This window comes from Prionailurus viverrinus, chromosome A2 (assembly GCF_022837055.1).
Source record: "Prionailurus viverrinus isolate Anna chromosome A2, UM_Priviv_1.0, whole genome shotgun sequence".
Lineage (NCBI taxonomy): Eukaryota > Metazoa > Chordata > Mammalia > Carnivora > Felidae > Prionailurus > Prionailurus viverrinus.
Genome location: NC_062562.1, coordinates 10,998,312 through 11,012,796, shown reverse-complemented (window position 1 = coordinate 11,012,796; position 14,485 = coordinate 10,998,312). Strand labels below are relative to the sequence as shown.

Sequence of the window (14,485 nt, the reverse complement as noted above, 5' to 3'; positions counted from 1 at the left end):
ACTTTATCTTTTCCCACCTGAACCCCAACTGATACAGAAGATAAGAGTAAAAAGAGAACATCTTAAAAATTAAAGAATATTGGGGCGCCTGGGTGGCGCAGTCGGTTAAGCGTCTGACTTCAGCCAGGTCACGATCTCGCGGTCCGTGAGTTCGAGCCCCGCGTCGGGCTCTGGGCTGACGGCTCAGAGCCTGGAGCCTGTTTCCGATTCTGTGTCTCCCTCTCTCTCTGCCCCTCCCCCATTCATGCTCTGTCTCTCTCTGTCCCAAAAATAAATAAAGGTTGGAAAAAAAAAATTTAAAAAAAAAAAATTAAAGAATATTGTTTAAATTCTAGCTAGCTGCTGTTGCCTGCTGAAGGCTCTGAGCCAAAGACCCTCCTTCTCACTTTCCAAAGGGATGTCATGGGGAAAGTGTTGTAGCCATAGTAACATCGAATCAAAATATTCTCAGGGTGTCATCAAAAGGATTGAAGGAATGAAAAAGGGGATACCTTTTTTATGGGCACCTGGGTGTGTCCGACTTCAGCTCAGGTCATGATCTCACGGTTCATGAGTTTGAGCCCTGCTTCGGGCTCTGTGCTGACAGCTCAGAGCCTGGACCCTGCTTCGGATTCTCTCTCTCTCTCTCTCTCTCTCTCTCTCTCTCTGCCCCTCCCCTGCTCATACTCTCTCTCTCTCTCTCTCTCTCTCTCTCAAAAATAAACATTCACAAAAATTTGTAAGGGGATACTTTTTTAAATTTTTTAATGTTGTGTCTGTGAACCAAGAAAAAACACCATGAAAAGCTTTTAATTTCAACTAAAATTCAACAAGGGAGCCAAAAACATCCAATGGAGACAGGATACTCTCTTCAACAGATGGTGTATGGAAACTGGATAAGCCACACGAAACAATGAAATGGGAACTCTATTTCACACCACTCACAAAAATTAACTTGAAATGGATCAAAGACTTAAGCATAAGACTCAATACCATAAAACTCTTAGAAGAAGCCCCTCAACATGGGTCCCGGCAATGATTTCTTGGATATGACACCAAAAGCATAAACAGCAAAAGCAAAAATCAGCAAACTCAAAGACTTCTGCACAGGAAAAGAAACAATTGACAGAATGAAAAGACAATCAAAAAATTGGGAGAAAATTTTTGCAAACCGTATATTGGATAAACGTTAACCCAAAATGTGTAAAGAACTCATACAACTTAATGACAAAAACGCAAACAATCCAACTTAAATGGGAGGGGGGGGCAAACTAAATAGATATTTTTCCAAAGAGGACATCAAATTGGCCAACAAGCACACGAGAGGATGCTCAACATCAGGGAAATGTAAGTCAAAACCACAGTGAGATACCACCTCAAAAGACAAAAGACAACAGGTGTCAGCGAGGATGTAGTGAAGAGGGAACCCTGGTGCACTGTTGGTGGGAATGTAAATTGGTCCAACCACTATGGAAAACAACATGGAGTTTCCTCAAAAATTAAAACCAGGTCTACTCTATAATCCAGCAATTCCACTGCCGGGTATATACCCAAAAGAAGTGAAAACAGAATCTTGAAGATATATATGCACTCCTCTATTTATTGCATCATCATTCACGATAGCCAGGATATGGAAACAACCTAAATGCCCATCAAGGGATGAGTGGGTAAAAAAGGTGATACACACACACACACACACACACACACACACACACACTAGAATATAATTCAGCTGTGAGATAGGAAGATATCTTGCCTTTGTGACAACATGGATGGACGTGAGTACATTATGCTAAGTGGGATAAGTCAGAGAAAAACATGCACAGTGCAATATTACTTAGACTTGGAATCTAGAAAAAACAGAGTGGTGGTTGCCAGGGGAGGGAGGGTGCAGGGATAAGACTGATGTTGTTTAAGGGTACAAACTTGCAATGAGTGGTGAATAAGACAGGTCTAATGCAGAGTGTAATGAATATAGACAATATTATACTACAATCATCAAACTTGCTAAAAGACTACTTAATTATCTCAGCCATTAACAAGAAAGGGTAATTACGTTATGTGATAGAGGTGCTAAATATTGCTATACTGGCAATCATATTACAATATATAAATGTATTGAATGAACATGTACAACCTCAATTTACATAATGTTCTATGTCAAATAATTCAACAAAAAATAAAATGCTTACATGAAGACTAAAACTTGGTTTCTACCTTTAAAAAAAAAAGGGAAAATGGGGCGCCTGGGTGGCTCAGTGGGTCAAGTGTCCAACTTCAGCTGAGGTCATGATCTCATAGTTCATGGGTTCAAGCTCCACGTTGGGCTCTGTGCTGACAGCTCAGAGCCTAGAGCCTGCTTGAGATTCTGTGTCTCCCTCTTTCTCTCTCTGCCTCTTCCCTGTTCACACTCTGTCTCTCTCTTTCTCAAAAATAAATAAAGCATTAAAAAAATTTTAATATAAAAAATAAAAAAGGGGAAAAAAACACCCTGAGTCAAAAAATTGGGAAAAAATTAGTTTATTTCAAAAGGAATTGGGTCTAAAAAGAGTCTTCAAAGAGGCTTAGCCAAGTGTTTTCCTTTAAGAAGTTTCCTGAGGGCACCCTTCAGATCGCGGTTCTGAAGGCTGTAGATGAAGGGGTTCAGCATGGGGGTGACCATGGCATACATCACTGTGGCTACCATGTCCCTCTGGGTGGTGTGTGTGGATGCAGGGTTGAAGTAGACCCCAATAATAGTCCCATAGAAGAGAGAGATGACACAAAGGTGAGAGCTACAGGTAGAGAAAGCTTTCCACTTCCCCTGGGCTGAGGGCACCTTCCACACAGCCACAGCAATAGGTGTATAAGAGGCCGTGATACACACAAAAGACATCAGAACCACCAAACCCCCAAGGACCAGCATCAACATCTCGTTGACTTGCGCGTCGGAGCAGGAAAGCTTGATCAAGGCATTAATGTCACAGAAAAAGTGTGGGATCCTATTGGTGCAAAAGGACAAGCGGGTCATCAGGATGGTATGGACCATGGAGATGAGGTTTGCTGAGGTCCAGGGCACGGTCACTAGCAAGGCACAACGAAGGACGTTCATGATCGCCATGTAGCGCAGCGGGCAGCAGATGGCCAGGTAGCGGTCATAAGCCATGACTGAGAGAAGGATGCTTTCCGCTGCCCCAAAGGCAATGAAGAAATACATCTGGGCCAGGCAAGCCTGGGGGGAGATGGTGCTGTGTCTGCACAGATAGTTCACCAGCATCTTGGGGACGGTGGTGGAGGTAAAACAGATGTCCAAAAGAGACAAGTTGCTGAGGAAGAAGTACATGGGGCTGTGGAGGTGAGGGTCCAAGAGGATGGCCAGGATGGTGAGCAGATTCCCCATGCATCCGATCAGATACAGGCTGCAGGACATACCAATGAGCACCTGCTGCTGTAGGGGCTGCTCGGAGAGGCCGAGGAGGATGAATTCGAAGACTCGGGTCTGATTCTCCATATCCGGGCAGTTCTGAGGCCAGAAACAAGGGCGTCAACAGTGAGTGGACTCTGGAGGAAGAAATGGATCATCGCCTTACTGTCCTTCCCACCCAGCCTTTAGGGTTCCTCTCACTAGCCTCTCTGAGCCTGTTTCCTCATGTGCTTAAGGAACTAATAATTCTAACCTCTTAGGATCATTACAAGGATTAAGTGATAAAACTGTGTACAAGGGCCTTAAATCCATACCTAACATGTAATGTGGACAGTTATTTTTATTACTGGGAATTTCCAACGAAGCTATCAAGATAAAGAGTGATATATGTTAATTAGCTTGATCGTGGTGACTATTTCACAGTTAGGCACATATCAAAGTATCAAGTTGTATACCCTAATTATATACATTTTTACCTGCCAATTATGACTCACGAAAGATAGGGGGAAGAAATAAACCAAATAAATAGCCGAAATAAAATACTATTTCCAAGACTTGTTTTAAAAATAATAAAAATAAGGGCGTCTGGTCACTTGGACATCCAACTCTTGACTTCGGTTCAGGTCATGATCTCACAGTTCATGGGTTCGAGCCCTGTGTCGGGGTCTGCGCATGGAGCCTGCTTGGGATTCTTCCTCTCTTCCTCTCTCTGCCCCTCCCCAGCTCATGCTCTCTCTGTCTCTCTCAATATAAATAAATAGACTTAAAAAAATTAAAATGAAAATATTTTTTTATTTCTTTTTTATTTTTTCATTCATTTTTAATATATTTTCAATTGTGATTAAGGGCATCAATTCTGAAGGCAGACAGCCTGGGGTTAAATCTTAGCTCTGCCTCTTACTAGCTGTGTGAGTTAGGCGAGTTACTTAACTTCTCTGTGCCTTAGTTTTCTCATCTTTAAAATGAGGCTAATAATAATACCTGCTCCACATAGTTGTGAAGATGTGGTGGGTGAATACAGAAAATGCTGAACCTCATGAATTTTAAGACCTCTTAGTGGCCGAGAGCAAGGGTTCCGACAGACCCTGTTTGAATACCATCTCTGACACTCATTGGCTGTGTTAGCCAGTGACAGACACTCCCACAGCCTCAGTTTCTTGGGAGGAGTAAATGAGACAATTCGTGTGGAGCTCTACAGAAGCTTCTTTTAAAGGCACACTCTAAAATGTTACAAGGACACGTATCTTTTCCATCAATCTCGTTGTCAGGCTGTAAGAGCATGCACAGATTAATTATATCTTGGTGCAGGTTATTTTCAAAGGGAGCTAATTTCATTCATTTTATGCTTCTTAGCGTCAGTGTTGGAGACAGACAATCTTTATTTGCCCACAAATTCTGGCCCCATGTCCCAGGCACTGCTTGCGTTACCCGGACCCTGGGCAGCCCACTGACTCTGAGTCCACTTAGGCTAAGGTACACTCCAGCAACATACACGCCCAAATCTTGGTGGCTGACAGCACTGAAGGTTTATTTCCCTCTCGGGCTGCAGGCCCATCATAGGTTGCTATGGCTGTGCTTCGTGATGAATTCAGTCCAGAACTCAGGCAGAGAGACAAACCTCTGTGTCTGGGGCACTGCCAGTTATCGCAGCAATGGAAAAAGTGAAGGGTAGGCTGGTTCCAAAGAGCTTTTACAAGGAAACAGCCTTCTCTCGCCTCCACCCACATTTCAGTGGCCAAGCCTGGTGTTAAGGGGGTGGGGTGGCAGAAATCTCACCCTGGGAGCAACATTACACATTTGTGAACGACAATAGACTCTCCAAAGCTATCCAGTCATCTTTATCCACGGAAGGCTGAGAAAAAGAGTGAATATCTGGGTTGGCTGGTGTTTTGGGTTTTTCTGTTTTTGTTTTTATTTTTGTTTTTTGTATCTATGGACTCCCCCACGCTGTTCACCCTGCAATCCACATACCATATGGCAAGGCATGTTCAGGGTACATCTGAGGTATGAAAATATTTATTTTGGGGTTTTGTTCTTTAAGTTTACTTATGTATTTTGAGAGGGAGAGAGCCCAGGAGGGGCAGACAGAAAGAGAACTGCAAGCAGGCTCCACTCTGTTAGCGCAGAGCCCAACACGGGGCTTGAACTCTCAAACTGTGAACTCATGACCTGAGCCGAAACCAAGAATCAGACGGTTAACCAACGGAGCCACCCACCCAGGCACCCCAGAAAATGTTTATATTACAGGTGGCAGGTGTCTTAGTGTGGGGGCATGGGGTGGCGGGGGTGGGGGGGGCAGAGGGCGGTCTCAATTGTCTTCCATACTTACTTACACTTTTTATTCAATGGATTAAATTCATTCTGAATTTCTGACTCAGCATCCACCTCTTTTCCAATTCCTGCTTGATTATCCTGCTGTTTCCTGGACATCACTCCCAGACACCACCCCCACCCCAGGCAATCCCGTCTCACGAGGTCTGAAATGGGATCCCCCTGCCATTGGGAAGTTGGCCCTGGGAGTTTTTTTGCACTGTGGCATTCCGTGGGGTGCACAACCTGGACAACCAAGTCAAGCACTGGGCACTGCCTGCCACTCCTGTCCTGCTTCTCACATCCCAGTGATTCTGAATTTGTGGACTTTTAAACATCATCTTAATCTCTTGGACAGAAGCAGGAGGTTCATTCCCAGCGCGAGTTCACTACAGACTCCCAGGTAGGTGATCTATCATCCCCTGGTCTCCCCATGGCCACTCTCGCCTCCCACAGCCCTGCAGCCAGTGAGCCTGTGGAAATGCAGACCCGGGTCCAATCCAACTTCACAGCTCAAGCCCAGGGATTCTCATCCTGGAGTCTGCACACATTTGGGGCCAGATCATTTTTTGTGGTGGGGACCGCCTTGTGTATATTTGCAGGATATTGAGCGACACCCCTGGTCAGTAGCACCCCCTCCACTCCAACTGCAACAAGAAGAAACATCTCAAGGCCCCTTGGGAAGGGATTGAAATTGCCCTCCATTGAGGACCGCTGAACTAGGTTGAAACCCCTGCTCTCTCCTCCCCCAGCACCTGCCCAAACTGACTAACTTTAAGCAGGACAGTGATGCTTATTTGATGCAAATCCACAGTTGAGCTAACCCACTTGACATGTAGCACCCCCACTGAACCCTCCACAAGTGCATGGGGCAGGCAGCTGAGGCTCCACACCTCACTTCTGCATGGAGTTAGAATTCAGCCTGAGCTCTGGCTGAATTCTCTTGACCACTCTCTTGACCAGCTCAAACACCCTGTCCACCCACGAGGCTATGACACCAGGCACTCTAAAGTTTTGGTGGGGAACACTGAGCAGGCAGCTCCCTGACCTTTGAGGAGAAGTTCCAGGGAGGAAGTTGAGACCTGAGACCATGCCTCTACAGCTTGTCTTCTTGACACACTTACTTGACCAGTGGCTGCTGTACCTCTGGCAGATCCCAGGACCTCTCAGCCCATGGGTGTTGTGTTTCCAGGGGGGAGGGGCCACTGCTGCTTCCACATTGTCTTCTGACTGTAGAGGAGGAGCATGTTTTCTCTGGGAGCCAAAGCAGGGGCACCACCAACAGGTTTATACCAGACTCTCTGACCTCCTGATTCGTGATCCCCAGAGAATCTTGTTAGAGGGAATAAAATTAGCTCATCCTCCCTAGCGTGCCTCTGAGTCTAGAGAGAGTGCCTCTGTGGGAAAATAGTTGGTCCCAAGAATAGTGGCTTTTTTCAGATTCATCCCTCTTGGTTGACAGAGGAAGGTGTGGTACTCAATGTTTTCCATGATGAAACTTTTAAATATCTTATCACCAATAATGGTTATAATGTATTAAGTATTTGTTATGTGGGTAGAGCCACACTAAACATGCAATATCCCATCATTCCTGCTATAGTGAGTGCCTGTGTCTTCATGTATAGTCTCTAATTTTTCACTTAAAGACATCAGAATGTCTATGGTTCTGAAGGTCACTTAACGTTTTTGTGCAATGGTGTGATATTTTCCAAATATTTCTTTGTCTATCGATTTTCTCTTGGCTCATAAAACACAATCTCTATACCGACTCTGAATGCAGAAAATTTGTCACACACTTCTAAATTCTAAAGGTGTGAGCAGCAGCCTTGGTGTCTCTGTGAAAACAAGGGTATCGTGTGTGAAAACTGATGGTTTTGTATCTTCTTTCCCAAATTTTAGTACTTTTGTTTCTTGGGGTTTTTTTTTCTGGGGGGAGGGGGGGAGAGGTATAGTACTGCTTTGTCTAGGACCCCCAGGATAATGTTGAAGAGAAATCCATAACTATAGAAATCCATACATTGTTCCCAAGCTAAAATGGAACGTTCTCAATGCCACACTGTGAAATATGATATTTATAGTAGGACTTTACATAGATCTCACTTCTAGATTCAGACATTTCTGTTCTACCACAAGTTTGCTGAGTTTCTTTCTGAATCATGTTTACCTTATACAAGTTACTATGAATTGCACTGACTAATTTAAAATTTTATGTGGAATGTTCCTGTAGGCACAAATTAGACAGAATAAATGATGAACTCCTGTGTCTCAAGGTTTAATAATTATAAACACTCGACCAATTGAGTTTCTTACAATCTTCCCCCTTATTTGGTTTATCATTTTATTTAAAAAAAATTTTTTTTAACATTTATTTATTTTTGAGACAGAGAGAGACAGAGCATGAACGGGGGAGGGGCAGAGAGAGAGGGAGACACAGAATCGGAAGCAGGCTCCAGGCTCTGAGCCATTAGCCCAGAGCCCGACGCGGGGCTCAAACTCACGGACTGTGAGATCGTGACCTGAGCTGAAGTCAGACGCTTAACCGACTGAGCCACCCAGGCACTCCTGGTTTATCATTTTAAAGAAAATCCCACAGAGTACACAAATGTACCCCTATGTATTACCCATGTTTATGTTAGTATAGATTACTAACATATAGTGATATATCTCTATCTATCTATCTATCTATCTATCTATTTATCTATTCATCCATCCACCATCTGTCTATGCCATGCCATTAGCACACCTAACAAATAAATAAAAATGCCTTAATGTTTCCTGATATACAATCCATACTCAAATATTGTGATTTTTTTCAAGCTTTTTCTAATAAAAATCCAAACATGGTATACACATTAATTGAGTTATGTCATTAAGACTCTTTTATTTTTTTATATGAGATTCAAATTTTATTTGTGTTTTTAATTAATATGAAATTTATTGTCAAATTGGTTTCCATACACCACCCAGTGCTCCTCCCAACAGGTGACCTCCTCAACGCCCATCACCCACTTTCCCCTCCTTCCCACCCCCCATCAACTCTCAGTTTATTCTCAGTTAAGACTCTTTTATTTTATCTATTTATATTTTATTTTATCATATCTAATAATATGACATTTGCCTTTCTGTCATTCTTTTTTCAAAACTAGATTATTTGTCTTGTAGAATGTCCTACACGATATATTTTGCTCATTGTTTCATCCTGGTGTTATTTTACATGTACCCCAACAAAATTTAGAAGTAAAGGAAAGAAAGGGAGACAACGCTACCAAGAGGACTAGGGCTTTCAGGAGACCCCCTTGTCTGCAGCCAAGCTGGGGAATTGTTATAAGGTCACATATCAAGACAATCTTTCCCAAGAATGAAGACAGAGGAAAGGGAGCATCTCAGCAGACCTGTGGCTTCTCACATATCCAATGATACCAATACGCATAGCATGTAGTAGAGGACCAAGAGCCAGAACCCATCAGGAAGGCACAGTCATGGTGAGAAGATCTGGTATCACGCCAGTTGCTGTGAAAACAAATACAAGGATCAGTCCGGTCCCTTAACCACAGTGCTGGGCAAGCCACACTCAGCCATGCCCAGCTGGGCTCACCAACAAGATCCCAGAAGAGAATAAGGCTACTGGCAAAGGTCTTTCCTTGGGGATATGTGAGTAATCCTAAAAGTAAAATATCCTAACCATATATTACAGCACTGTGTTTACATGAAGGAAATATTTACATCGGGAGCTTTATCATTATCTGTTGTGTGGGGCCATCCTGGGCACTGTAGGACATTGAGTGGCATGGCTGGTCTCTACCCACTCTCCATTGTGACAACCAAAAATATTGCAGTGCCAGTTGTCTCTAGGAAGAAACCACCACCTTTTGAGCACCACTGTTTTATAATAATCATCTGTTTTATAATAATAATCTTGAATTACAAATGAAACAAATGAGGCCAAACTGGACAAATGACTTAACATCCCTGGATCTCTGAGATTAAGTTTGAGAACATGATGCATTTGAATGTCTGGTGTATAACAGGTGACAAGTCTGTCAAATGATCCCATACTCTTTTTCCTAAACATTTCTTGAAATGCTTATAACACTCACTCACTCATTCATTCCAATATAGTTCATTGTGCGCCTACTGTGTACCAAGCCCTGTACTGGAAACTGGAGACACACCCATGTGTTGGAAGCCTGCTCCGCCCTAAAGTAACAGCCTGTCTGACGGGCAAGACATACATAGGCAAAGGAAGATCATAATTAACACAGCTACAAAACTCTACATAGGGTATGACTGGGATATTAAGGGAGTTGGATTAATTCACGCTGGGCACAGGATGGGTTCTTCTATGAAGCTTGACACGAGCCAGTGAAAGATGTTCCAGATAGATGACACGGCAGGAACAAAAGCATAAAGATAAGATACAAGACAATATCCAAAAAGATGAGTCATTTACCACACAGCTGTGGCAAGGAGGTGGAGAGCCCTTGGGAGTGTAGGAGATGCAGGTATAAAGATGAATTGGCACCCACTATGTGGGAATTGAAAGGTGCCATCTGAAGATTCTAGGTTATCCATGTGGCACTGAGGAATCGGGTGTTTCCAAAAAGTATATCAAGGGCGTGTTTTAGGAAGATGGCCCCTTGAACTTGACTAGAGCATGGGTTGATGAAGGTAAGACTAAGTACAGGATATACAGCAATTGTCCTGACCTGAGCTGAGGCAGAAGCAGTGGAAGTGAAAGAGAGCAGATGTACTCAAGATGGTCCAGGAGGCTTAGCGTGTGGTTCTGGTCAAGTGTGTAGACACGAAAAAAGTCCAAAAACAGATGATGACCAGAATGTGAGGTCATTGAATCATACGTGGAGGGGTTAGGACTGGATCCCCTGGGCAGTGATTCCTTGGGTGTGTTCTATAGGACACTAGAAGCTCCAGATATATCCAGATGAGCTGGGCCTCTCAATAAGCTTGGTACATCACACACTGTCTACTCCCTCCTTAGAGTGTACAATTCTCTTCAGTGTATTAAAGGCACTGAGACTTCCTACAATAAAGGGCTTCCTATTTAATGTTGTTTAATTATGGTTTTTACACACACACACACACACACACACATCTGCAGCTAACAAAATAGCAATAAGCATGACAACTGGAAATATGACAGGAAGTTTGGTTCAGGCCAAAATCAGACCCTTGAGGCAATTTGAGAATCTGTGGGAAGAGGTCTTCCAGATTCAATGGGACAGACAAGCTCAGGTGTTCTGAGTCCAACAGAGACACTCACATGAAGGTAGGGACTGAGCCATCTTGCCACTTGTGAATGCCCTTTGGGTATTGTTTCCTGAGGCCAATCCAGTAGCCATTATTTTCCTTTGGACTCAGGAATTTCTGCATGAGAAGAAGGCAAAGTAAGTCAGGAAAGACTACATCCAGAGGTGAGAATGGCAGTGGAAGCAGTCCATGAAAGGGACTAAGACCTAGGGGACCCCATGGGCAAGGATGTCCTCCAATGTCGCTGTTGAACACAGTGGCTTAAAGTTCTAGGTAGATGACCATTTCCACCATTATTATGACCTGTGTAATTAGCAAATTATGGACACTTTCATTTGTAAAAAGGGGATAACAATGGCAGGTGCCTTCCAGGATTTTCTGAAACTTCAATGAGGGAAGAAGAGCCCAGTATGGCTCCTAGATGAGCACTGCCTGGCTAAAGGGTAGATAGGATTATTCAAGGGCATGGTTAACAGGGTTAGGAATCTGGACACTACTCCATAGAAAATGTTCTGGTAATCAGTTGGATTCCACTGACAAACATTGAGTCCGCTGAACCATACTGAGTGTGTCCAATCTGGTTCCAGAGAGTATGGACTCAAGAATGAGTCAGAACCACCCCTAGCCGGGAAGTTCTCCATGTGCAAGGAGACGAACCAGGGATCTGGCAGCATAGTCCAGTATTAAGGAAGAGGGGGTGGGAAGGATGCTGAAGGACAAAGTTTGATCTGATGAAGAACAGGTAGGAGCTGTCCAGGTAGATAGAAGGAAGCATTCCAGACAGAAGGGCCACCATGAAGAATCATTCAGAAGCAGGACTGAATACTGGGCAACGCGGCATGCTGACACAGTGGAAGGACATTATGAAGGACAGAATGCAGGATTTGCACTGGATTCTACAGGGAACAAGGACATGAGATTGCAATGACTTGACGGGTCTCCAGAGCACCCCTCCCTGCTTCTCACCTGCTCTGCTTGGCTGTTGATGATGACCAGGTGAGCACCCTTCTCTGTACAGTGATCCTTGGCTTTGAACCAGCTCAGTACTTGTGTGGAAAATTGATAGCAGGAGCCCTGAAATGCCGTCCAGTTTTCATGGCAGAGCTCACAGGAGGATTCTGGACAAGGGGAGGGACATCAGCTCTGTTGAGGCTACAGGCTGCACTGGCCTCCAGAGGTGAAATGATCCAAACCTGTTCATCCGTGCCTCTTTGCCAAAATGAGCACAGTAGCTTCCCATGTGTTCATGCAAGAGCCGGGCCTTACCAGATGGCAGAGTGATACATGCAAGGGGCCTCACACTTTATGTTGGCATCCACCTTGACAGAGGATCGATTAAAACAACCCAACACCTGCTCACGTGTTATAAGAACCACTATCATCAACAGTGCTGAAGACAACAGCAGTCCTCTTCCAACTCCCAGTTCCCACCACCCAGCCCACCCTGCCTCCTTACCGTTGCCTGCCCGCACAGCTTCCGTTTGCCGGAACACCTCTCCCCACACGATGTCCCGCTCGTGCCCAGCGTCTGCCAGACCCTGCACAACTAAGAGGCCCACAGAGAAAGGCGGATCAAGACTTGGTGGTGCGTGTGGGAAGGAAGCCCTCCGTTTCGTTCAGCACTCACATTGGATGTCCATTTGCTTGAGGTCTTCCTGCATCTTGTTGGAGAACAGCAGTACTAGGAGAGACACGTGCTGATGTGCTCTAGACCTTTCAGCACCTGGTTCTTTTCCCACTCCCCAAACTGCAGGCTAAGACGAGGAGGGCAGGTCCCCTCTAAAATCATGAAGTCCAGCGATGCAGTCCAGCCACCCCCTTACTGACCCATCTCTGCCCCAGCCCTGTAGGGCCTGCTTCTCAAGACTCGGTCCATGTGATCACCCATTTCCCACTGGCTCACTCCTTACCCTCAGCCAGGACCACACCTAGGATGAGGTCGAGTAGAAGCAGCATCAGAGTCATTGCCAGGCAGAAAAACTTCCAGGGGTCATCCTGGGGCAGCCTTTGGTCCCTCTGTGCTGCGGGGAATGCGGCAAGTATGAGGCGGTGCACATCGTCTGCCAGGATCATGCCAGGAATGTGGAGGGATGAGGGATGGGCCTGAACCATGCCCTGGAGTGGAAAGCAAGGAGCAGTCGCTGGTACTGAGAGCACCTACTCCTGCCCTGGGCCTCTTGACTCACCCGGTTTCCCCTGGATGGGCGGATATTTTCCTTCCATGGTGTGAGGTCCTGTGCGTGTGTTCACCTGTGGCTGCAGCTCCTTCTGGTCTAGCTACCCACAGCCCTTCTGGTTATTGTTGAAGACACGCCCATCCTATACTAGGAAATGCCACCCCCCACGTAAACCATCAGATGTTTCCTTCCTGGCTCAGTGAGGCCCCCAAGGTCTCTAGATGGCTTATCACCAATTCACGCCACCAGGAGATGGCATTAGCATCTTGGAAAAGGTGTTCTGTCCCAAGTATTCTCTGCAGCTGTCATTTCTCTCTCGGTCCGGGGGACAGTAGCCGCCCCAGAAATCTGCTTCGAAGTTTGTGGTGCATTTGCACCTTCAGGCTTCTGGTTCCATTTGTTTCAAAAAATCCCCCATTTTCTCAGAGATAAAATTGTAGTAATTTCAGCACTAGAGTTACGTTTATGCTCTCTCAGAGCACGTGGCCACTCCTTTCCCCACACGTTGGCTTTGTGACGTTACATCTTAAATGGAGATGTTACATCTCTTAAATGGAGAATGCGATAGGGTAAGAAGAGGCAAGCTCATGTTGATGGAGAGGCTTCTATTTACCAAACCCACTGTTAGAAAACGTTCGTACATCGTGCCATTTCACATGTCTTTTTCTCTCTGAGTGCCATTATGATTTTTCTCCTTTTCTTTGGTTTTCAGCAGGTTGCCTAGAGTGTGTGTGTGTGTGTGTGTGTGTGTGTGTGTGTCTCCATATGCTGTTTGGAATTCACTCAGCTAGGATTTTCTGAGTTCCTTCAATCTGTGCTTTGTTTATCTTTCATGATTTTTATAAAGTTTTCAGAGCCCCACACCTCCTACTCATTTACTCTGATGACATGTAATACACTCCCCTAACCTATCAACCTCAGTTTCCCTATTTATAAAATGGGAATAAGTATCCCCTACCGATCAGGGATGTTCTCTGCTTAGAGATCACGGTATCTGGTGATTCACAAGCCTCCCATACATACAGCTATGGGTATTTTGAGAGGCACAGTAATACTCCTAGACTTGGCCAAGCAGGACGCCTACCTGGGTCCTGAACAACAGGGGGCCCTCAGTTTCAAAAGCATTCCTCAAGGGAAGTCCTCCTCTGCTATCCGGGGTCAGACAAGACTGTCAGTGGCTTCCAGAAAGAGCACTCCAGCCCCCCAGGACCACAGTGAGTTCAAGTGGGTCTTGGCCATAGGAAAGAATTGTCTCAAACTTTTCACTCCCCTCTGGTGCCTGTCACCTTCCAGGGACAACCCAGGTCCCCATGTCTATTTTGGGGGGCACTCTTAAACCTCAAACACCACA

General features: G+C 45.0%; 2 protein-coding genes across 4 annotated transcripts; both read right to left on the bottom strand.

Moving 5' to 3' along the window:
- Window positions 1-2,533: 2,533 nt before the first annotated feature.
- Window positions 2,534-3,469, bottom strand: LOC125150142 (olfactory receptor 24-like). Its single transcript, XM_047829555.1, has one exon. It carries the CDS (start codon window positions 3,467-3,469, stop codon window positions 2,534-2,536), a length of 936 nt encoding a protein of 311 aa, XP_047685511.1.
- A 5,258-nt stretch (window positions 3,470-8,727) lies between these two features.
- On the bottom strand, window positions 8,728-13,241 carry LOC125160351 (C-type lectin domain family 4 member G-like). Of its 3 annotated transcripts, none has more exons than XM_047849227.1 (7): window positions 13,144-13,241; window positions 12,868-12,978; window positions 12,585-12,638; window positions 12,414-12,503; window positions 11,924-12,075; window positions 10,971-11,074; window positions 8,728-9,202 (listed from the first exon to the last, which is right to left on the bottom strand). In XM_047849227.1, exons 1-7 carry the CDS (start codon window positions 13,178-13,180, stop codon window positions 9,076-9,078), a joined length of 675 nt encoding a protein of 224 aa, XP_047705183.1. In that variant the 5' UTR covers window positions 13,181-13,241; the 3' UTR covers window positions 8,728-9,075. The 3 variants fall into 3 exon arrangements, with proteins under 3 accessions (XP_047705183.1, XP_047705184.1, XP_047705185.1); XM_047849228.1 differs by having other exon boundaries at window positions 12,886-12,978; XM_047849229.1 differs by having other exon boundaries at window positions 12,868-12,973; window positions 13,144-13,239.
- Between the last annotated feature and the right edge of the window lie 1,244 nt (window positions 13,242-14,485).